Source organism: Lepidochelys olivacea (assembly GCF_965140295.1).
Source record: "Lepidochelys olivacea isolate rLepOli2 genome assembly, chromosome: 5".
Lineage (NCBI taxonomy): Eukaryota > Metazoa > Chordata > Testudines > Cheloniidae > Lepidochelys > Lepidochelys olivacea.
The window spans coordinates 23,655,240-23,680,750 of NC_140415.1; the positions used below are offsets into that span (position 1 = coordinate 23,655,240).

Here is a 25,511-nt window from a genome sequence, read left to right on the forward strand (position 1 = left end):
TCCACTTCATGGTGAAACTGAAAAAGAAGCAGTTTAGCATACTGTCATCCATTCTGACTGTTTAAGTTGAGCATCATGATACCTAGACAGGATGCAAATATCCGCTATTGTATCATAGCTTTGCATGATGTGGGTTTCCCTCCATCCCTTCTCTCCACACAAAACTAGCCTCTTTGGAAGCTCTCAAAATCATAGCAGAGCCAGCCTTGAATAGACCTGCAAGTTTTTGTACCAAGAGTGGAAAAGGTTTCTTTAAAAGATATTGCTGCAGGCTATTAAAAACTTCAAATCTAAAATGGCCCTTGTTTGGCCACCAGAGGTCAGGGCAGAATTTTCTACAAAAGAAGATGAATTTAAAATTTTTCACACGCATGATAGAGGACATCCAGACTAAGTCTGTCTTCACTCCCCAAAATGTGTCTTTTTACAGAGAGTTAGTTATCTTTCTGTAAAGTAACTCCCCCTCCACACACACCTTTTTAAGCAGTGAAGAAAAAGCCTAAGATGAGCAGTGCTAACACTCTTGTCACAAATACTGGTGATTAAAGAAAATGTGTTACCTCTTGGCAACAGGCCTAGGTGGTGGATCATAGATGTTACAGGCCAAGACGCCAAGTAAATAAAATGACTTAAACCATTCATTAAACCAAAGATAATAGGTTACCAGCATTTACAAAGTCTCAGTGCCACAAGAGTCATGAAAAAACCCCATGCAATTATCTTGTTTTATATAATTCATAATACAATTATAAAGCTAGTTAATTAGAATTCATAATGCATGTGTGACACACAGAGAACCAATCATGACACACAACTAACTGCATAGCCTAATTGTATCCTTCACACTTTCTCCCCTCAGCCCAGTTTGTTGTCATGGCACTTTGCATAGGTCTAGAAGCTATTTTGGGGTGGGGTAAGGTAGAAGAGTAGAACTAGAGCCTTCATTTGTAACTGTCAAGTTTTTTTTGCCCCACATCAATTAAAAGGTATTGAAGCTCAAAATTACTGAAAAAGACAAGTGCTACAGACAAAATAATAATGATAAAAATATACCTTGTCAAACATTAACTCTGCCATTTTGGAGTCAAGAACCATGCAGTTAATTACTGCTATACGGCTAAAGGAGATTTTATTGGAAAAGTGGCAGTGTCATATTTTTCCTCATTCTCATCCAACTATCTAAGCATGCTGGCTAAAATTTCTCCCTTTGAATGAAGAGCAAAGAGCCAACACTGCAATATTATTTCCAGCCAAACTTGTAAGTGAAATTAAATGAAGTGTTCATGCAATTATTGAATTAGGAGAAGGGTTTACATCCTTTTAAGGAAATTCATGAAGAAGAGAGTTTGGACACAGAATACATCTAATATGGAAGACATTTTAAGGGTTCTGAAAGTGGAACTGAACCATCTGGGTCAGCAGTATCAGCAAGTAGAAGGAGGGTTTATCTTGCGGGAGTCAGTCTTCTTCCCATTTTTCCTAAAATGGCCAGAATCTGTTTCTTTTGAAATTTTTTTGAAATGTTTCTTTCTTTTGAAACAGGCTTAAGTAGCAAAACACTACTCAAAGGAACCCCTCATCATAGGGAAGTTTGACATTAGATTCCTCACTTCAACCAAACATTCCCTTCCTGAGGTTGCTCTGCTGCTTGGAACTATAGATACTAGAACAGATTTGGTTCCTGTTTAGGAAAATAGCCCAGGGGGCATGGATTAACTAATTAAGAACCATAAGGGAAAATCCTTGTCTCCTTTATTTATTTTGATTTCTTTTAGGGCCCAAGTCCTTGATTTAAAATATAAAAATAACTTAGAATGTGTCTATCATTCTCTATTTTGATTTGTGTTTAATGTCCATAAAAGTTTCTTGTATTAGGACTAAGGAATAGAAGCTGTTAACCCTTTAAGAGAGCAAAGTACATTGGAATACTTGCAAATTATAAAGGACTATGCAGGCATTTTTATTCTAGTATAAGGGTTTGTTTATTAGGTAAAGGGTCAGAAAAAGAACACCTTCTGAACCCAGGCTAACGGGATTTCTAGCCTGTGTATGAAAAACTTGGGCATTCCAAGCTGTAAAGCAAGTGCAGCTTGCCCCTTAAGAATCTACAGCCTGCTTGTATCATCAGCCAGGGTGAGAATTTGTTAATTCATATGTTATCTTAGACTTAGTTTGTATTTTTGTTTAAGGTAATCAGCTTTGATTTGTTTGCTATCACTTAAAATCTTTTTGTAATTATTAAACTTGTTTTATGTTTTACTTTAAATGAAGTGCATGGAAAATCATAGGTCAAGGGACAAAGACTGTTTCATATTCCTTTCCACATTGAGGGGGAGATGACCTGCATAATAAATTCATAGTGGTTGGGGTTTGGACCAGGGCAGGACGGTACAGCTCTGGGGTCCTAGGCTAGGAAGCTGGTGGTTACGTTGGCTGTAGCCTCTCTATTGTTGGTTCATGCAGGGGCTGGTCAGAGAGCCTACATGTAACTGCTACTAGGTTTGTCCCTACCTGTATGAATACTGGTGGATGTTTAGGACCGGGAGCAGGTCTGCAACTTGTCACAGCTCACAGCAGCACAGTAAGAGAGGGAGCCCAGGCTGTTGGGTCAGAGGGCTCAGTGGTACCCCAGTTCCAGGTGGCATCCTGGGGGGAACCCATCACAAGACCATTGTTAAATATTTGTTCCCTTCATAGGTATTTTTAGACTGTAATCAACTCACCCCTTAACCTTCTGTTTGTTAATCTAAATCGAGCTCCTTAAATCTGTCACTATAAGATAAATTTTCTAATCCTTTAATAATTCTCACAGCTCTTCGCTGAACCCTCTCCAATGTACCAACAACCTTCTTGAAGTGAGGACACCAGAACTAGACACATTATTCCAGCGATGATTGCCCTACTGCCAAATACAGAGGTAAAACTGTCTCTCTCCTTCTCCTCCTACTCAAGATACTTTTGTTTATACACCAAAGATTGGGCTTGCTCTTTTGGCCACAGCATTGCAGTGGGAAGCTCATGTTCAGATGATTATACACCAAAACCCTCAAGTCTTTTTCAGACTCTCACAATGCAGGACTATCCTGGGAAGCAGTAAGTATATCCTACATTCTTGGTTCCTTGATATATGCATTTAGCCATATCAAAATGCATACTTTTTGCTTGAGCCCAGGTTTCCAAGTGGTCTAGATCACTCTGGATCAGTTACCTGTCCTTTTAATTATTTACTCCTCCCCCACTTTTTGTGTCATCAGCAAACCTGATTAGAGATGATTTTATATTTTCTTCCAGGTCATTAATAAAAATGTTAAATAGCATAGAGCTAACCCTTCAGGACTCCAGGTACCCATTCCCTGTTTACAGTTACATTTCAAAACCTATCAGTTAGTCAGCTGTTAATTCAATTGATACATTCCATGTTAATTTTATATCTTTCTAATTTTTTAATCAAAATGTCATGTACCAAGTCAAAAGTCTTACAGAAGTTCAGATATATTACACCAACACTGTTACCTTAATCAAACTTAGAATCTCCTAAAGATATATCAATTTAGTTTGACAGGCTCTACTTTAATGCCCATCAACATGGATTTATGGAATTATATTCCTTCCCCTTTAATTATTTAATAATTGAGTCCTGAATCAGCTGTTCCATTTTCTTGTCTGCAATCCATGTCAGACTGACAGGCTTATAATTATCTGGGTCATCCCATTTACCCTTTTTAAAATAATGGTGCAATATTAGCTTTCTTCCAATCTTCTGGAATTTTCCTGGTGTTCCAAGACTTATTGAAAATAAACTTTAATGGTCCAGTTAGCTCTTTAACTTTCATCCAAGGGTTTAAAAGCGCTGGCTATCTGGATCTCCTGATAAATAATAAATTTGTTAGTCTCTAAGGTGCCACAAGTCCTCCTTTTCTTTTTGCGGATACAGACTAACACAGCTGCTGCTCTGAAACCTGACTTAAGAGTGACTACTTTTAGTAGCTGCTGTTTAACATCCTTCTGAGAGGATGGAATGGAAAGAGTGTAGATGGTGTACTCATATCATCTGATGATTTTTTTCCCAAATACATAACAGAAATATGTATTGAACTCTTCTGCATTATTATTGATAATTCTATCATTTCCCTCTATGAATGGACCAATACCATTGTTAGGATTCTTTTAGTTCCTAATATGCTTAAAAAACTCTTTCCTATTGTGTTTAACTCTGCTGGCCATAGATTTCGCCATGTGTGCCTTTGTTTACCTTATAAATTTTCTAAAATTCCTAGCTTCTGATTTAAATTAATGACTATCAACTTCCCACTTCTTCCATTTATTATATTTTTTTTATTTTCTATATCTGCCTTCACTTCCCTTCTAAACCAGTTTTTTTTTAAAACTAATGCAGCCTTTTCCTTGATTGTGTCATCTAGTAAAATGTTCTTAAACAATTCCCAATTATCATACATATTTTTTTCTGATAAAATTCTTCCTCTGGACTGATTTAGCTCATAATTGTTTCCAGCTTTGTGAAATTGGCCCTTTTAAAGCACCACTTGAAAATGGTAGCCTCCTTCTCCCCTCACAGAAACACAGGGTCACTGAGGTCCTTTTTTCTCCCTGGGAGAGCTGCCAGGAGCTTTGTTTATCTCAGCAGCTGGAGTGTATCTGCTTGGATGGGTGCTGCATTCTTGTTCTCTTGCTACCAAGAGTTCCCTGCTGGAGTGGTGTTGGCAGGACACTCCAAAGCAGTGGGTCTTGGTGTTAATACCGCATTGAGATAAATGGGGTAGTACATCCATCTTAGAGCTGTTGTCTTAGGCTCTCTGTAGACTTATTCAGACATCAGTGCATTGGATACACTCAGGTCATCTTTTCAACCTGTTCTTTCCAACTAGAAAGGCTAGAAACTTCTCTTAAAAAAAAAAAGATAAAAACAGATTCTTATGTAATAACATGACTCAAGCCATGGGCCTATAGTGCCTACACCTTAATCTGGCCCTAGATATCAATGAAGATATGAAACCTTCTAGCGAATACAAATGACAAGGTGCATGTATTCCCCACAGAGTCTTGCAAGAAATTAAACTTCACTAGAGTTAAGAGAAGAGAACTAGCTCTTTCAGGTATAGTATCTTGTATGGCAGGCATGGGACACCAAATGAAGTGGATTGTCCAGCAGTGTCAAAGACCCTTATGTGCAACATTTACTAAACACTTGGGAGGCAGGTCAGTGGAAGAACTCCAAATGAGATTCTTCAGGTTTCTGGAAAATGCCTTCTTCATACTGAGCATTCTCTGACATTTAACAAGTACATAGCAAAGTCACTGCCGTACTAGCGTTACATCATCTTATTTGCATGGTTACCCCCTATTAGCAGAGAGTATGTCTACACTGCAGCTGGAAGCCAGCGTCCCAGCTGGGTAAGCCTGCTCACACTAGCTTGGCATGAGCAAGCATGCTAAAAATAGCAGTGTGGACATTACCACTTCCGAGGAGACTCAGACCCTTGAGAGCCTGAACTACAGTGGCCACACCACACTGCTATTTTTAGTGTGCTAGCTTGAGCGGAGCTAGCTTGAGTCTGTCTGCTTAGGCTGGGCACCTTGCTCCCAGCTGCAATGTGGACATACCCATAATGATGTGAATGCTGTATTATTGTACAGAGGAGGTTCTAAATTAGTGGTTTTCAACCCGGGGTCTGAGATCCAGCATTAGACTTGCTGGAGCCCAGGGCAGAAAGCCAAAGCCCTGCCGCATGGGGTTGAAGCCTGAGCCCTGCCACCCAGGACTGAAGCCGAAGCTTCATAAAGTAATAGTGTGAATTTAGTGCTTGTGGAAGGTGACAGACTTGGAAAGTTGTCTTCTATTAGCAGGGCAGTTGGTACAACTCTGCAACTGATTATAATACATGTTCCCCTGAAACTCAGCCAGCACTATTTCATCACTAAAATAGCACTGAAATTGTCACTAGCATTCATAATTAACACCCATTGAGATGAGTGACGGAATCTTTTAGAGCTACAGCATGTTTAGATGTTGACTGTAGGATGGCACTGCATCTGTTCACCTTTGGAAGGTTCTACTGTATTTGCAACTCTAAGAGCTAGAGACTTCCTACACAAGGACAAAGACTCAAGAGGAAGTGACAAGGCCCCAAGAGCCATGCAGCTGCAATCTACCGCTCTGCGATGGCCATGCCACCGATCGGAAACACCACTGCTGAAGAGTGTGAAACTAGTTTACTCCCCAGATCTGTGCTGAGATTATCAGCCGAGTGGCATGGTGCTAACAGTCCCCCAGCTGCGATGGGGGCCAAGATGCACACGCTGCGAAAGGGGAGTCGGGGCTCCAGAGTCCCTGCTCTTGACATGTCCATTCTCCCTTCAATTTAGGGTACAGGGGAGAGCCAGACCTGGGCCCTGCACAAGAGGTCTGTTACCCTCCCTGGCTCTTAATCCCTAGCTGAAGGGGGTGACTAGGGATCAGTTTCCTGCCCAGGCCACACGGGGGCAGGGGTGTGTGGGGGCTGGCTCCCTTCTACGCCGGGGCGGGAAGCACAGGGCCACCCATTGAGCCTCGTGGCTTGGACTAAAGAGACGCTTCCTTCCTCTTTAAACACCCCCGCCTTGGCAGCACCCTACGTGAGGCGCTGCGGGACGTAATGACGTAGACAGGGGGTGGGGCTTGCCGGTTGCGACATTTCCGTTTCTCTTAGTGGCGGTGGTAGTGTGCTTCGGAGAAGAGAGCAGCACGCAGAGGGAGCGGGACGTGAGTATCGCTCTCCTCCCCCCCCCCCGGGGCTGCGTGCCCACCACCCGCCGCCATCTTATATCTCCCTCTCCCCCCAGCTCAGGGCTTGTGCGAGCCGGGGGAGGGGTGGTCTGGCAGCTCCGCGCTCGGACCCGGCGGGAGGATGAGCCGCCGCCGCGCCTCGAACGCTGGGGAAGGCTCGGCCCGCGGGATTCCCGCCAAGCTCCTGCTCTGCCCAGTGCCGTGGGGGAGGGAGACCTCCTCCCGCTCATCGTGGGGGGGGGGGGCGTTGCGTCGAGAGACGCTGCCATGTTTGGGGGGCAAAGAAAGCTCATCCGAGTGAGGGAGAAAATGGCGGCGGGGAACCGCCTACTCCCATCCCCCACTGCGCGACCCGCCTCCGTCCCATGACATGACTGCCGCCCCCAGTTAGCCGCCCCGCCCGCACTCAGTGATTCGGTGTCGTGTCCCCCTTTCCTAACCAGGCCCGTCTTCCCCCATTTTCTATTCATTTGGGGGGAGGGGAGCGTCTGAACGAGGGAGAAAATGGCGGCTGGGAACCGCCTGCCCCCTTCATCTTCTGTGTTTCTAGGCTGTCCCCTATTCTGTACTCAGTGACCTGTCCAGTCTCATCCCCCTCCATTCCCCCTTCAGTGACTCCTTTCCACCTCATTTTCCTCTGGGTGCCCCATATCTACTCCCACCTCGTGACCCATGTCTCTTCGCATGGTCTTCTTTCCATCCCATGGTACTAGATAACCTTGCCTCTGAGTGACTCGTTCGGTCCCATTGCCCTGTTCCTCCATGTTTTCTCTCGCTAATCCTAGCCCATGCCCTATATTATTCCCCCTTAGTTCTCTATCACCTTTCCACATTCTCATTCTTGGTGTCCACTCCTCCTTCACTTCATGCACCTTTTGCTGTCCTTATTATATCTCCCTTCTTTTAAAACATTCTGTACCATTGCCTGTGCATGCTGTATCAGACATACTGGCCTACCTTCTTTCATCCTAAAAAGAAAAGGAGGACTTGTGGCACCTTAGAGACTAACCAATTTATTTGAGCATAAGCTTCCGTGAGCTACAGCTCACTTCATCGGATGCTCAAATAAACAAGTACTCCTTTACTTTTTGCGAATACAGACTAACACGGCTGTTACTCTGAAACCTGTCAAGTCTTTCATCCTGTTTCCCACCCACATAGTGGGTTCTGCTCCTCTTCAACACATTTCCAACCCTATGACATGGCAGACTGTTTTTTTCCCCTCATTCCTTGTGTAACCCCCAGCACATTCCAATTTCCTATTCTCCCTCCTCCTCACCTGTGTTCCATTTTCCCTCGTGTTGGCTGATTTTTCACCTGACACTGTTCTTTCGCCACATGTATTCATTCCATATGTCAGGGGTGGCCATGCTTATTGACCCTCTGAGCCACAGAAGACAATCTTCAGAAGTTCGAAAGTGAGGGAAGGCCTGCCCCATGGGGTTGAAGCCCTGAGGCCCCCCCTCTCCCTGTTGGATAGAAGCCCCTACCCCACCATCCTGCTGCAAGGCAGAGGTCCTGAGCCTCCTCGCTCCCCACCAAGTCTGGTAGGTGGAGAGTGGGGGGCTCCGCGAGCCACATTTTTTAACTGTAAAAGAGCCACATGCGGCTCATGAGCCAGTTTGGCTACCCATGCCATATATTGTTGTCTTCATCCTAACACATTACCTTGCACTATTGTATTGCCCTGGGAGTCATCCTCCCCTTACTTGACATAAACCAGTAGTTCACAAAGTCCCCAATCTCTCACTATAGTTCCTTCCTTACAAACTGTTCCCCTTTATAACATATTTTTCTGCTTTGTTCTTTCAAAGGCTGGAAAGATATTAAAAGCAATTATTTAAAATTCTTCCTGTGCCTCTCTTGTATATGGAATACTAGATATTCACATACTATATCTATCCATAGGTTTGCAGAGTAGACACATCCGGCAGTATCTCTTCAAAAAGATGTGGATTTCCATGCATGCCAAACTAATGAAAATTGGGTCTTAAGTGATTTGCCTGAGATCACCTAGGAAATATGTGGCAGAACTGCGAATAGTGTTTTATATATTCTCACCTAAATGTGGCTTAACCACAACACCGTATTTTTTTAATTTTTTGAAACATAGGTAGAAGAGTTTATGATGATGGTTCTGTATCTCTCATTACCAGCAGTTGCCATTCTGTGACCTGGAAATCAAAGTAGACAAAATAACAGTACATAAGAGTGAAGGGAGTCATTTGCTAGATAATGGTGTACCCACATGTTTTGTGACATTCATTGAAAACTTCTATTTAAATGTATGTAGAAACATTTAATTAGTTTGTTTTGATAATAAATTAAATTCTTAGTAACTTAGACTGACCTGTTTATTACTATTTTGTGCACCACAAATCAAGTAAAAAAACTGAGGCCATGTCTATGCTATAAACTTACATCAGTGTAACTACGTGTCTCAAGGGTCTGAAAAATCCAGACCCCTGAGCAGTGTAGTTACACTACCCTAATAATCCCTCGTGTAGACAGTGCTATGTCAACGGGACAGCTTCTTCCATTGACACGGCTACTGCCTCTTGCAGAAGTGGATTAACCACACTAAAAGGAGAAGCTCTTCCTTCAGTGTTGTAGCGCTTCAATGAAAACACTACTGTGGTGAAGCTGCTGCTGCTCATGCAGCATTTTAAGTGTAGACATGATCTGAGTTCTTGTCCTGAATAGGTTACAAAATAAGTGAGTACACAAATGAAGGGAATGGATCAAAGGAAAGGGAGATGAAGGACTACGGTGATGATGAGATCACACTGTTGCTCAGACAGACATATATTGAAGTTTCTTGCCACTTCATGTTGGCTTCAAATAGGAGATACTTGAATAAGATGAGAGAAGAGGCTTAACAAAGGAATTTGGGGCATGCATTCCAGTCATAAAGGGCAGCGTTTCCTGTATGATATTTTCACAATACCTTTCTTCCCTCCAGAATGCCTAAATCAAAGGAACTTGTGTCTTCAAGCTCATCTGGCAGTGATTCAGATAGCGAAGTTGACAAAAAGGTGAATATTGGACACAATTGCTTACTGCATTTTAGTCTAATAATTAAAAAACAAAACACCAAGCAAACTTATTCTGGCTTGGATTAGGAGGCAATTCAGTTTTGCTGGAATAAGTATGCCACGGTGTTTGTGTTGCCTAGCTCTTTTATTAAGACTGGGATCAGTGGTTGGAAGGTGAGATGCTTCTAAATATGGAATGAATCTATTTTTTTAAGATCGTCTTTCTATCATTTGCTATTTCGCTTGTGGCATTTAACCACAAGGTTCTTGGAGTTCTGTAGATCTCTGTGGTGAGAGCAAGAATACTAAACCATTTTAGTTCCCTTACTCTGTTAACATTTCTCTTCCTCCTAAACAGCTGTGAAAGCTGATGTTGAGAAACATGATTGTTTAGCTTCTTAAGCCCATCAAGAGTTGATATACATGCTGGGCTAAAATTATTGTAGTGAGCATTCTGCATTTGAAATGCTGGTTGAGTTTTCTGTAGATATGACAAAACAATATTTTTTTGTTATGTATATTCTGTAGTTCACTGTAGATACTAGAGCTGTGAAAGCATGAAGATCTTGGAGTGCTGTTTGTAAGTTAGTAACAAAATGGTAAAGTCAGAATAAAAGAGAGAGAGGAACGTTCTTTCTCTCCTTCCCTCTCCCTTGAATTGGGGAGATTTAAAATGCAAGGTGAGTGTGTATAAAAAGAAAATGTACTGTCCACCTCAGTTTTATTTAGATCTTCTTTGGGTTCCAAAAGATTAACATAGTCTTTAAAAAATCCCACATGCACTCACTTTTCGAAATAGCAGTATTTTGTCTCCCTGCTTTGAGCAATTTTAGTGTAAGGTAAAACATTAAGGGTAGAACTTACAGAAGTGCTTATTGTTCTCCTAAATCTGTTCCTCTTGGATTCCAATGAGAGTTTTATCATTGACTTCAGTAGGAGCAGAATTAGGACATCTTAGAGCACTTTTAAAAATCCCACCCCAAATTCACTGTATTAAAGTCTTGTATTGGTAGTGAGATGAACTACATAATATAATAGTTCTTTGCAGCCTCTGATTTCTTCTTTTAATAACTAATAAAATGGGATGTGCTTTGTATTTTTTTTTTTTTTTAATTTTTGGTTAAAGGCAAAGAGGAAAAAGCAAGCGGCTCCAGAAAAGCCTGTAAAGAAACAAAAGACTGGTGAAAGTTCTAAAGGTGCAGCTTCCTCTAAGCAAAGCAGCAACAGAGATGAGAATATGTTCCAGGTAACATTGATAATGTTACTTCTAGAGACTGTTGGTTGAAGGGTTCCCGGGGAAGCATGTTACAGTCTGTATTCTGTAATCTTTATGAAGAGAATCTTGGAACACTTTGGTTTCTTATCCAGGTATAGCATAGCATTCAATCTCTTGGCATGTTTTGGCTAAATGGGGTTACAATGTTAGAGTGAAAGTGAGATACCCAGAAAAAGCAGTGATAGGATTTGATAGAGTAAAATAATCCATGCTACGCCATTCAATTCTAACTTTGGTTCATTGATTGTATCACTTGTTCCCAGTATTTTGTCTTGGTTTATAGTGTCATTTTTTTGACAGTTAGGCATTTCTGTTCTAAACTCTATTAATAGAATTATAATTAGGCTGTAAATGTTAATTCAAAACCTGATCTATATGGGAATACTTTTAATCAGGGCGCTTTGACAAGAGGTTCCCAGAAATCAGTATGACTTCTCTTCTGCCTACCCAGCTGGACGAAGAGCAGCTGTCAGAGCTCTCACCGTACCAGACCAGGTCTAAGGATAAGTTTGTCCTTGAGTTTATATGTGCTCCTTTATTCTGGGATTCAGTTTTTATTAACAGAATATCAGAGAAGATTGAAACAGATCATCATGGAGAACTGCTAGTGGTCTTTGCAACGGAGTGTGCTGGCCTCTTTAAGACAGGCCCAGGGTTCAATACTGTCCTATTTCTGCAATAAGGCATTCAGGGTGTTGTAGTTCCTGAGGATATCTGGGAGTTGTAAGCCTTGCATCAGTCAGTGTGCTGAGAAAGGAGCAGGAATATAAGGCCCCAGCTTCCTCTTCCTCATTGCAAGAAAGATTGGGGAGAGGAGAATACCTGCTGTGAGCCTGCTTTAAGACAGTAAGAAAGGGACAGGGTTTTTCCATTCAAGGAACTTTTGAAGAATTTGGTGAAAGGGCCTGAAAAGAAGCCTAAAATTAGGGCATTAGTGCTGGCAAAGGAAGTAGCTTGGGGTAGGGGACAAAGCAAGTGAGAGTTGGGCTTGAACTTCAGTATTCCACATTAGATCTTCAGCCTCCCTTGTATTTAAAAATAGAGCACACTGTGATGTATCCAGAATCTGACTTGAATCAGAACACTTCCAAAGTGTGGGATTCTGGTTCGGACTTACTTTTGTCTGTTAGGAATGTCAGTGGCATATCAATTAAATATGAAGATTAATAGGAAAACCAGTAAAATATTTTACTTTTTATGTTGAATGAAAGTCTCCCATCTTGGAATGTTTTTCACTTATTTTACATTGCTTTCAAACTTGAAACATAATTCAGAATTTGGCACCTATAGGTAGGGGGTTCTTACATGTTTAGGGTAAAGCACTGTTCCCTCACATTCTTGATTACTTAAAAATTCCTATGGCGAGTAAAGCAGTTGCTTACCTGGAAAAACAATATTAAAGTGTTTGTACTTTTAAGCTTCCTTTAATGTAATTTGGTGTCTGAAAACAGTGGAACTAATACAGTGCTTCATAATGGTTTTTCACAGTGGAGAGGGTGACTTCTGGAAGTTCTAATGGTGGTGTGAGGTGCAGTTAATCTTAGAAAACCAGACAGTTGCATGCCATATATAGATGTGAAATCTGCTTTCTTGTGCCATCTAGGATTTAATTTGGTTGTGATATCCAATTCTCTAACCTAGTTCTGTGGGGATTTAGCCCTGAGCTAAGCATCAATCTGTGTGTGTTTGGAGCTTGTGGCTTCCACCACCTGAATTTACTGGAAAAATTCATAACCTCAAGGATTTCTGTTTATTTAACCTGTGTAGATCTCACTTTGTTTCTGGAAACATTGACAAGAACTCAGATTTAGAGCGGGAGGAGGTGATGGTTTTGTTATCATCTTCATTAGTCTTGTAGCTTGAAAACAAATTTGAATGAATTGTCTTCTCTTAGCATTTTCTAGCTTCATTAACAAAGTTTGCACAAGGAAGCAGGATTTTTTTCTGAAAGAATCCGTAATTTAAATTGGCAGTATTTATTAGGAATTCAGCTTTTAGGTACAAATGAATTTTCTTTTGAGGACACCCATTTTTCCAGGAAATAATGCTGAATTCTCTTAAAACATGTTCGGTCCTTCATCCATCAATGCTGTCATCACTTATTAGTCCTGATATACTTCTTCAGGAAAATACTTAATCCAATCATTTCTACTTAAATCTAAAATAAGCTGCAGCAATAAGCAGTGTCTCATATCTAAGTATTTAATGCTGATTAGAAAAATGAATAATCCAGTACTGTGTAAAATGTATTCAATTGTTCTGATTTGTTTTATTGGCAGATTGGCAAAATGAGATATGTCAGTGTTCGTGACTTTAAAGGGAAAGTCCTAATTGATATTAGAGAATACTGGATGGATCAAGAAGGTGAAATGAAACCTGGCAGAAAAGGTGAACTTCTATTTTGTGTCATTAGTTGCATAGCATTAAAATATATTTAGCTTAGCTTTATTGAGGAAAGTGGAAAATCATCTAACTTGAAGAATTCTGTAAGTATCAGATTCATTTGCTTCACAGCTCAATAATGAGGCTTTGAGATCTTTGTCTATATGTCCATTCTTGATTCTAATGCAAAATTTTAATGTCTTGATTATACTTTCTTCTTACCCAATAAGACATCTTCTAAGTAACTCTAAAATATTTTAATGGGAAAGCCTTAATATTGGGGGGGAAATCTAGGCACATGCCACAGTTCTGGTCCTTTTCCTTCTCTTCTCCCACTCCTAAAAGTCTATTTTGGTTCCTTGGCAAAGAGGATATGGTCCACAGTTTTAGAACGGGGTATAAAACCCCATAACTTAAAAATAAAAAGACAATTTTTAAACAAATTAGTTGTAAATTCAGGTTTAAATTTGCTTTATCTGCCTGAAAGTTGTGCTTTAAATTTTTATAATTGAAAAAAGTTTGTGTTGCAGTGGATTGAAGTTAGGCACCATGTCTAAATAGCATTCATCAAAACAAGACTGCGTTTTCTCTTTAGAAACAATAGATGGGAAAAGTATTAAAAAATTCTGTAGCCTGGACTACTGAATAACTGTTGCATTTTTCTCTAATATTTTAGCACTTCTTATTTCCCCCAGATAGTTTTAAGTTACCATTGCATGAGATAATAAACTGCATGATAACCTATTACAGTTTTGGAGCTGAACAGGGTTCAGTGGAAACACAACTGCTTTGATACAAATTTTGCAGAAAAATTTTGTTTAATTTTTACAGTGTTATACCAGTAAGTTATAGTACTAAACATTTTTTGGGGGAACCTACCATGTCTCCAAGATGCAAAAGTCCCATATGGGAATATTTTTGAAGAGATTCCTGTATCATTTGGAAGTATTAAGAAAGGATCACATGCTGTATAAGCGTAACAAAGACAATGCAGGGCTTGGTAGCAGGAATGAAACAACATTTTGAAAAGTGTGCTACCCATGCCAAGGATGACATTGAAGATACTGTTTCTCTGTCAGTCTGAATATTCTGGATCTTTTGGTGAGTAATGTTAGCGTTTTTATTACATTTTAGAAAAATATTTAAAAACAAAGTTAAATATTGCTGGGTTATTTTCCTGTGGGGGTTATAACAAGAAGCAGAGAAGTTTCGTTTCATCTGAATGAGAATTTTAAGTGTTTTGAGGTTGAGAAGTTTGTCATTCAAGGCACCATTCAGTGTCCATTCATGTTTAGGGAAAGACTCCCATTGACTACAGTGGGCGTGGGACTGGACCATGAGAGAATATCAAAGGTGGCAGTGCAGTAGGGCATCATAATATTATGGATACCTGAACATCTCCATTTTGATTTGACTGCCTTGTACTGCTGAGTTTTGAACTTGACCCAGACATTCTGTATGAACTAGTTTAGGCAACGGAGTAAAACACCAACCACAAGCAGGTTGAACTACTATACTGCTGGTATAAACATCATTTGAGCAAAACACAATATGTAATTTTTCAGTTTTTTTAACTAAATTTCTTGAAATGTCCAATGTATTAATCCTCAATACAGACTAAATCCATTGAAAGTTTGAAGTTTTAAAAACTAACTGCTTTGAATTATCTGAGTACAGATAAACTATCATCTTCTGTTAACCCTCTTAGGTTGGGACTAGGCATGAGAAATTTAATTCCAAAATTTTAGTTGACATGGAAATAGGAGTTTGGAATGCAATGGCTATTCCAATTTATTTTTTTTTATAGTGGTGGTGCAGTTCAGATCTGTAACACAACGCAAACAGTGTCACTTTCTCATAGTCCTTCCTCATGTCTTCTTATGGCACCATTTTTACTGAGCCATTCCTAGTGTCTGTTGCCATCTGGAGAGGGACAGAGTTAAGGTACACACCATCCCTGCAACACAACCTTAACTTTGTATTTCCTGGTTTTCAGAGGTTTAAGTTTAGCCACTCTCCACATTCTGGAAGGGCACGAGGCAGCACTGTGCAACATTATCTGTGGGTCAACGAAGTTTTCAGGCAGTTAATTTTAGAATTATACAGGTGAGATGAATGACCACTTTCTGCATTGTTGTTAGCTTCATCATTACCACTATCAGATGCATTTGGCAGCAGCAGTACAACTAAACTTGTTAAAACACTTGTTTGGTGCAGTCAAAGAAATATCCATTTTCATAATCCAAAACAACCATGGACTACTTTGTAGTCAATACTGGTATTCTCAATGAAGAGTTCATAGTTGAAGATTGCTTGGGTCATATATGCAGCTAATCTTTCTTACAACTTTTTACAAAGAGTTTGAGATGGTTCAAGCTTGGACAAGGAGCAGGAAAAATGTCAGTGGTACCCCAAAAACAGAGTTAAATTGTAGATATGTAAAGCACTTCCTTGATCTAACTTTCTTACCTGTATTCTCAATCTAAAGTACCAGTATAGATGTTAAAAGTAAAAATGAAATGAATGCTGCTATGACATGTACATTATAATACATTTTCAGAGCTGGAAGAGAACCACCCAAAAATGTTTTTGCTGCTGAACTCAGTGAAGTTAAACCCATGGACTGGTGGAAATGTCTTGGCAGTTTCACAGAGATGTAGAGCTCAGAAAATAACTTTTTTTTCCCCCCTGGGGTTGAAGCTACTGCAGGTGTACAAACAACATTATCTAAATCTTGACTAGTTTGTTCTAATTTCAGAAACTGATAGTGTGTAAAGGAAGTAGGAAATCTATCTTGAACAATTAATCCAGGTGGCAGATGAAGACACTGTATTCTAGAAAATTTCTCAGTGCAGTTTCTCTCATTTATTTAGTCAGTTTACTAAAACTGAAAAAAAAACCAAAACCCTTGTTTTGCCATTACCTACTATTGATTTAGTACATATCGCACTAGAGCTTGGTTTCAATTGAGGTTTTGTTACTTCAGCAGTTGGGAAAGCAGAGCCCAAGCAGTAACATTCCAACATGTTGGTTTTGGTGTAATCCCAACAAAATTTACTTGTTGTACTACTCACTGTATGTACTACTCACTGTAGTTTCGTGCAAGGATTTTCAGTGGAGCCTAATGACTTAAACATACGCATCCCATTGAAATTCTGTGGGAATTAAGTGTCTACCTCCATAAGCCCCTTTGTAAATCCAACATGACTAAACAAATGTTGACTAAATCAGAAATGTAGGTCACTAAATTTGACGACCATAAACTCTCTGAAGAAGTTTGTTTGGTAAAGTAAGTTGCTGCTTGAACAAGCCACGTATGTTATTAAGGCCATGTCTATATGTATAGCGCTACAGCGATGCAGTTGTACCAATACAGCTGCAGCGCCTCTGGTGAAGATGCTCTGTGCCAATGGGAGAAAGCTTTCCTGTCCCCATAAAAACCCACCTCCAGGAGCGGCATAAATTGTGTTGGCGGGAGATGTTCTTCCGCCGACAAAGCGCTGTGCATGTGAATGCTTATGTTGGTGTAATTTACGCCGATTGGGGATGTAATATTCACACCCCGGAGTGGTGTAAGTTTTGTTGATATAGGGTGTAGTGTAGACGTAATTTTTTTAGGTAAGTGATATTTAGGCAATGTGGCCAACACTAACCCTACATCAATAGATGACTGTCTTCTCTGTTATCAACCGTGTGATGTTTCCTTTTGGAAACTAATCTAAAATCTAATCTTAAAATGAGTATTGTCTTTAAATTGCTTTGACTGAAATCAGCACACTTTGAAAACCATGCTAGATTAGAATATTTGATTTTTTTGTTGGTTTGTTCATCTAGAAATGAAGTTGGTGACTATGGTAAGACTTTTGAGACAGCTTCAGAAATCAATTTGTATATTTTCTGACTGAAAGGGCTTAATGCTGTTTGTGATGGTATTTTTTCCAGTGCAAAATTAAATATTCAATTTCAGTAAAGTGGTCAAGATTTCTTGAAAAAACAAACCTGTCTTCTCTGAAAACTTGATAAAACTATGTGACAGCATGTTCAGACTAGCTGGTGTCCAAAACATGAAAGAATGTAGGAAAAGTTTTTTTCCCCCTCTAGATTAAAGTTCACAGGTGGTTGACAACAGCCGTACTTATGTTTTAATATTCTCAAATAATAAAAATATTCGGTACCAAAAAAGTCCTGATCCTGTTTTCCTTGGGTCCTGTTACAGGTGTTTTACTAAAGTGTGTCTAGATTGCTCTTTGAATGAATGGAGACACAATTAATTAAATCCTTAAATAAACAATGGGTTAAAAGTTTAAGGAACGTGCATAGAGGCATGAGTAAGATTGGTGCATGAGAAGATATAGATAAATGTCATACTATTTTGTGTGGTGGGAGAGAAGAATGGTGATCAATTCTGTAACCAGACAGGGTGCAGCACAGTGCTTTTGATGCTGCTTCAAAAAGGTTTACATGCTTAACGTACAGAATTTAGTTTTAACAAAGAAGATTAAAGGGTGACTTTAAGGAATGGGGAGCAAGTATTTAATAATTGGCTCATCAGTCTAGCAGAGAAGAGTGTAACACAATCTAGTGGCTAGAGGTTGAAGCTAGCCAATTTCAGACTGGAGATAAGTCTCAAATTTTTAACAGTGGAGATAATTAACCATTGGAACAGTTTATCAATGGTCATAGTGGTTTCTCAATCACTGACAATTTTGAAATCAAAATTAGCTTTTTAGAAAACATCTATGCTCTAGGAATTTTGCAAAAGTTCACTGGGTCCTGTTGTACAGGATGTCAAGCTAGTTGATCACTATAGTCCTGTCTGGCCGTGGAATCTGTGAATCTAAGAACATGTGTGTGTGCAAACTCAATCCACAAACGCATGGCTTTTATCACACTAAAGAAAGAAGCCTGGGCCTCTCCAGCTCATCCAGAATTCTAGTGCAGCCTGCCATCAGAGCCACTGCTACATTCACATAACACATGGGATGGGTTTCTACAAAGATGCTGCACTACAGTTTGTATCTTCTTCCCACAGCCAAACAGAATCCATAAGCAGTCTAACCTCTTGTTTAGCCTGAAGTTAAATATAAATATTCCAGTGAATAGTCATAAATGAATAATTACATTAACTAAAATATCTAACACTCACTACAGCTAACACTTTTACAGTTATGAAAATATTGATCTCATAGTAAGGTTGTTTTGGTTCAAAGATTGTTACAGTTGTACAAAATCTTCATCTTAGTTTTCATACTGCACTAAGGATTTGTGTTTAATGCATTTCAGGTATTTCTTTAAATCCAGAACAGTGGAGCCAGCTGAAGGAACAGATTTCCGATATTGATGATGCAGTAAGAAAACTGTAAAAACAGCCATACAGAAACTTTTACTGTTTTAGTTGTTTTAAGCAGTCTTTTTACACATTGGCTTTTGTTTTCTAAAATACTTGTTTTCCAAGCTATTGTATATTTGGATTGCAAAACAATTTGTAAGATGAATACTTTTTTTTTATGTGCATTAAAAGTGTATTCTAAGTGAGGCTATTTGTGTATGCTTTATTAAAAAGGAATGATTTGCTTTCAACACAGTGTAAAATAAAAACCAGTCCAGTAATACTAATAATGCATAGCTGTTTGTGGCCTTCCAGTTAACCATTTTTAGTCTCCTTTTAATTTTGGGTTCAGTTAAAATATGTTCATATTAACTGTTAATCAGGAGACATTAAAAAAACCTTGCCTTTATTGCAAATATTCATAACTTTTACATTGGAGATTTCAACTCAAGTCCAAATAATGAAGAATTAAAATAGTTTTTGTAAATAATCTTAAATGCTGTCTTTGAAAATTCACCGCATTATTCTTATGTAGAGAAGTACATAGGTTTTTTGGCATTGCTTGCATGAAGTATTACACTAAACAAGCGTATGTGATTATCCCACAATAACACTTGGACACAAACAACATTCTTCCTTTTCGTTTTTCTGCAGATCATTTGACTTAGAAAAGATAATTAGCTTTGTTCTTAGACACTAGAATTTTAGTATGGTATACATACATGTATATTATGGTAAGATTTTTACCTCAGAATAGGATTTATGAAGATTGTATTTCAAAGGTCCCAGCTTAAACAGATGAACTAATAACCTTACTTATTTACTCTTTTCAAGCTTTGCATTAGATTAAAATAGCTTTTGAACATACTGTCTGATATCCAGGGATAATTCTAAGTGACAAGAACCCTTACCCTGCCGTGATAGAGCTTTTAGACATGCTCAACAATCCCGCTTAAGCATGGCTAAAACTAGGCTGTAATACAGTTGGTGTAGATTGAACCAAGCAGGGTTAAAACTGGCCTAGCCAAGGTTTCAATCTGGGCTAAAACAGTTCTGCTCTGTTCATAGTGCTTGATCGGGCCACATGTTTGTGTGTCTTAAACGTACACAGTTGTTTTAGCCTTTTAGGAAGAGCTTGTTTGGTGCTGGCTATCACTTGGCTATCAGGATCCTGAACTGAAGTAGAGTGATCCTTCTTTTCAGGAGGAGGTGAGGTAGAGTAGATGCAACATAACTGAAGGGAATTTTCATAGATGACTTCAGAATATTGAAAGGGAAAGCTTAAAAGTATCTTATTACAAGTTAACAATAAAAATGAGGTGTGAGATGAGTTAGTGGATGAATTAACACTACATTGAAGAAATTTTGTTGGGGGCAGTGCATGTATGTGTATCTGATTTTTCAAATTGCTTTAATCCAAGGAAGAAGATAGCGACGTTATGAAAATTGCAGTTTGGGGATTGTATATCACTGAATGTACAAGTACTGAATCTGCTGTATTTTTCCCATTTAATGTTAAACTGTTGTATTTTTCAGCTCGTTTAGATAACTAGTTTTTGCTATTCATTTAATTTCAGAATATCTTAATATTGTTTGCCGTCTAGGTCATGAGAAATTTGATATTGCAGATGCGCAGAGGCCATGTTTTGTTAGCGTTGTACACACTGACCATCCCTGCCCTGAAGAATTTATAATCTAGTACACATGATACAATGAAGCGTGAGGGAAAAGGGATATAATTAAACATACACTGTTAATTTACATATGCAGTAACATATTTTCCTCATTTGCCCCTTAACCCAGTTATCAGTGAATGATTTCAAATGCAACTAATCAAAGAGGTCATTTAGTCCCTTGTCACTTTGAGGAACTTTGAGTTCTTAAAGTGCTGATTGTGGGGTGGAGGGGAGGACGAGACATATCTGAGGACAGCAATCTCATCTTTAGCTCCACTGTCCTTTTTGAATAATTCCCTGTTGCTTGCAATGTATCTGCATCAGAAAGAATAGTAAATAGGTACCTGCCAAAATTCCACAGAGACGTGAAGGAAAAGAATTGCTTACAGATCTCTATTGTTCTTGTTAATGTAAGTTATTCTATCTTTGGAAGAGTTTTTTGCCTACTGTTGCAATATTTATATCATATGCAAAATCTAACTAGAAATCTCACCATTAAATCAGCAACTTTGTAACTTCAGACTTCAGCTGCCTTACCTCAATTGTTTCATCTGGTTGTTTTGAAGAACATAATTGTAACAACGGAGGGAGCAATGTCATTTCTCCTTAGACAGATTAATGATTGTCACAGCACTGGACCTTGAGGTTCGTGCATGGTAACTGTTGGTTAGGGTGCAATATAACAAACGTGTGTGGGGTAAGGGTTGGGATCGGTTCTCTGGTGTTGGGAATGAATGAGAAGGCTTAATATGGTCGGTGTTAGTTTTATTATGGAAACAATGCTGGCAGAGACTTATGGAAGAAACTTTTTTGTTTTTTTTAAACCAAGGAGTATTGGCTCTTTTTACAGACAAATTAGTTTTAGCAGGGATGATTTGAATTCACTGGAGCTGTTTGATTTTACTTAGTCCTTGGTTTTGTTGGCATTTTTTACTTTAACATCAATAGTTTGGTACAGATTCATTTTACTTAACTTACTACATTACAAAAAAATTTTTTAACCTACCAGCCGTATTTCCTACTGAAATATTTGCATAAAGCTTTGTGTATTTTACTTCAGAGCCTTCCATTCCCCAACCCATCTACAGCAATAAAATGCTTCAAATATAAGAAGTAATTCTCTCATCAGCCAGTCAATTTCATGATTTAACTCAACATGTGCTGCAAAATAGAATGTTTCAGAGCATGAAGAAAGCTGGAGTGCTGAATGGCTGATGTGGAGGTATTTATTTAACAATTGTGAATAAGTGTTCTACTTTAAGACTTCTGCATCAAGAATTACAAGAAGTATTTAAACTGCATGAATTTACATCATATGACTGTTACCCACTGCTATATCGTTCTGGTTTTAAAAACAAATTGTTTGGAAGTATTGGATGTCACATCTAAAATTTGGATAATTGACTTGCAAATGAAATAAAAATTGGTTATAAGCGTACTTGTGAAATTAAAGTGCACAAGAGAAAGATGTTACATAGTATTGACTTCATATATTCCAGTTAAATATGAACCAGTAAGAAGAGAGATGTACAAAAGAAGTTTGTACAAGTTTGATCATCAGTATTTATATAGTGCATAACTGCTAAATATTAAACCTGTTCCAATCCATAAGATCTCAAAGTGCATTGAAAGTTTTGCCAAAATACAGTCTCAGCGCTAAATAAATACCTCAGTGTACATTATCCTTATGTACAGGTATCCATTTCATTTCTATTAAAATTAAATAGATGTAGTAGTAACCTGATACTGACTGTTAACAGAAATACCCCAGTAACAATACTTTGTGTCATCTGTAAGCAAAAACAGCAGTTGTAATTCTAGTAACTAAAATGTCATTTTGTTAACAGTGTGGAATGTATGTATGTTTTGTTTTGGTGGTATCTTCATGGAGCTGCCACTGGAAATACGAACCATCCAATTGTAATGATCTTAAATGTTCAAATAAAAATTAAAAATGATATGCATGATATCAGTTTCAAGATCTGAAAATGAATGAAGACAGCTATAGCATATTGTGATTCAAAAAATAGGAAATTAATGACAGTTTAAATGTAATCTTTAGGTTTTGACTTGCACTGTTATTAAGGCTGCTATTCTCTCATGGTGGTCCTGGAAGTCATGGATTCTGTGACTTTCCATGACTTCCACAATGGCTGGTGTGGCTAACTCCAGGGCTGCCTGGGGCCAGCTGCTCAGGTTTCTCCTGGCCAGCCACTGCTGGAGTAACTTGGGGCCAGTTTGCAGTCTCAGGCAGAGAACACTGCATTCTTTTACCCTTGGTTCATGTTTGGAAGGTTTTCCTCACAATCAAACCTGTAAGACTATAATGTGAAATACAAGTCTGTAGCAAGCTGTTGATGCAAAATCACAAGATAGGTAGGTCCCCTGCCTTTAAGTACTTGAGTGTTGCTTTCAGGTTTGAAAAATCCACTTATGTTTGGTGAGTAGAAAACTTCCATATGAATTAATTCGACTATGGCAGAATTTAAACTTTATTTTTTTCTAAGTGTCTATTCTCGAGGTGTACTTGTGGCACCTTAGAGACTAATCACAAGTTAGGTGCCACAAGTACTCCTTTTCTTTTTGCGAATACAGACTAACACGGCTGTTACTCTGAAACCTATTCTTGAGGTGATTCCTTTTTTAATTACCTTGTGTGTTCCCCATACCCTCCCCTAAAAAAGCGCCAAAAAATCCCAACCCCCACTCTTCCAACCTTTTTTATGATCAGGATTAGTTAGTTCAGTATAGAACTCTTTAGAAAGAAGACTCTTATTTTTCTTATGCTTGCTGGAGTGGTCTGTAGAGAATGGGTTTTCTGGTTGCATTGTCCTTCCTTGAATTAGCTTTCTTGCAGGGCAATCCTTGCTATGTCTTTTGTTTAAATACAAGCAGCACTGAAAGGGCAGAGATGCACCAATCAGTGATGAATTTTTTCTGCAGTAAATTGTCCTTTGTGGAAGGAGTCTGTTCTACAAAAAAGAAAACTACCCATTCTTGTGTTCCTTGAGTGAGCAGAAGAGATTAGCACTGTCGTTGGGTGACTTTTGTAGACTTGGTGGCTCTTCCTCTGTATAGCAATATGTTTTGAACAAGAATTTTGTAGCTGTTAAAAACGAACAAACCCCTCTTCAGTCCCCCCCTCCCCACCTAAATATTTTGATTAAATGGAAACTCAGGAATTTTCAGTGTCCTGAAAAAGTTCCTAGGGCACTGGGAAACCATGTGAAGTGGTAAACCAGGAACATGTGGTCGGTTTAGCTATCACAGTACCCTTCTATGAATTTTTATATGAAAGCTTATTAAGTTTTACACACTACACTTAGAAGGGTTGCCATGCTTTCATTTAAAAAAGACAAACACTGAATCACTATTTAAATGTCTCCCTGCATCCCCATGTATGTTGTCTGATTTATATTGATTATTTAAGAAGAGATTCTGCCCCCTTTACTCACAGTGGATGTTCCTGTTAAATCACCGGGACTAATTATGAAGTCAGGTACTACCCAGCTTAAGCAATCTGACCTTAGATTGTGAACTCTGAAGGAGGGGGAGAGTGTTTCCTTTTATTTTTTTACATTCAGTGCGGTATCTATCATGCCATATACACTACAAGTAATTTTACAGTTTTCCCATGGGAACCAGGAATCATGGAACTCTGGAAAATCTTTGTCTAGCTACTAAGATATTAGTGGAAACAGCTTGGGTTTTGGAAAGACTTCCTAACTTTTTTACTTTAAGTTAAAAGTTTACTTTATAACTTCTCAGCCCACCTTGGTGCATTGACATCTGCTCTACTGTTTCAGTGAAAAAACATTGCTGAAAAAGTGAATTATTTTCTGGGATCACTAGAGGGCATCATTTGCAAATTTATTCCAAACTTATGTAGTGTACTTAAGTGTACAATTATAGAAAGTGGCAATAGCCACTTGTCAGAAATATATGCAGCCTAGATTCATACACTTTCATATGAAATGTCAGATTCCTAGTCTTTAAATCCATAAGGGACCATTATGATCAATCTAGTCGGAGCTGCGTAATAGGCTATTGAACCTTACTTTGTAATTCCTGCATGAAGCCCATCAAATGGACAGTTTGGTAAATCTTTGTTTTTTAAAAAATGCAGCTGCAAATGAAATAAGATGATTTTTGCTTCTGTGTGTGAAATGTCTCCTAAAAATATTGCTTCCCTTACATTTTGAACCAAAACTCTGATAATGCTTATATGAAATTCTAATTTGGAACAAATTTTTATTCAAATAATTTCCTGTTAAACATACACAAGACAGAAAAATCTGTTCATATTACAAATTTAATTTGCGTTGTATTAAAATGTTTTTCTAATAAGTGAAAATTGTTGCCATATTTTATCTTTAGATGCATGAAGTGTTTCTGTTAGTTGATTTCTATAAATTTAAAGCTTTTCTTTTGATGTGCTATATTACCATTTGTATTGTTTGGAACACTGAAAATGTCATCTCGTTAAAAGGTATTACATGAGGTTATATTTCCTGAAGCGCTCTGATCTTGTCTGAGCAGGTAAGACTAGATAATAGATTGTGGTGAAGTTTTGTGTCTACCACAGCCAGACCACTTTGATCAATGAAGCGGGGTGAGGCTTGGTAATGACTTGAATGAAAGATTTCAGGCAAAAAGCCTGTGCTACATGGCATGATGTTGTTTTGTCTGAATCAGTGTTGCACCAATGTCCCAGTGTTGTCATCGGGGCACTGTTAACTGGAGGTGGTGCTGTTCAGGTGAAAGAGACAATCAAGGTTCTGACGATTTGTAATCATTAAAGATTCCATGGCACTTCAAAATGTGAATGTAGGGCATTTTTCACAAGGGTGAAGGGGTAGGGGTGTTAGTATATCTGTTTGGAGTCAATTTGAGAGAGAATTTTGATTACATCCATAATTTTTAATTGTGTATGATATTTTCCTGTCCTAAAGGAAGTAAAGACCATCATATACAACTAATAACTGTATATTTGTACAATTTCCTGTTGGATATGCTGCTTAAGCAGCTT

The 25,511-nt window shown here is 38.7% G+C and overlaps 1 protein-coding gene across 2 annotated transcripts; it reads left to right on the forward strand.

Annotated features, from left to right (window-relative positions):
• Window positions 1-6,647: 6,647 nt before the first annotated feature.
• Window positions 6,648-19,013, forward strand: SUB1 (SUB1 regulator of transcription). Of its 2 annotated transcripts, none has more exons than XM_084628463.1 (5): window positions 6,648-6,760; window positions 9,747-9,819; window positions 10,946-11,065; window positions 13,375-13,483; window positions 16,038-16,810. In XM_084628463.1, exons 2-5 carry the CDS (start codon window positions 9,748-9,750, stop codon window positions 16,217-16,219), a joined length of 483 nt encoding a protein of 160 aa, XP_084484589.1. In that variant the 5' UTR covers window positions 6,648-6,760; window position 9,747; the 3' UTR covers window positions 16,220-16,810. The 2 variants fall into 2 exon arrangements, with proteins under 2 accessions (XP_084484589.1, XP_084484590.1); XM_084628464.1 differs by lacking the exon at window positions 16,038-16,810 and adding an exon at window positions 18,761-19,013 and having other exon boundaries at window positions 6,649-6,760.
• The last annotated feature ends 6,498 nt before the right edge of the window (window positions 19,014-25,511 follow it).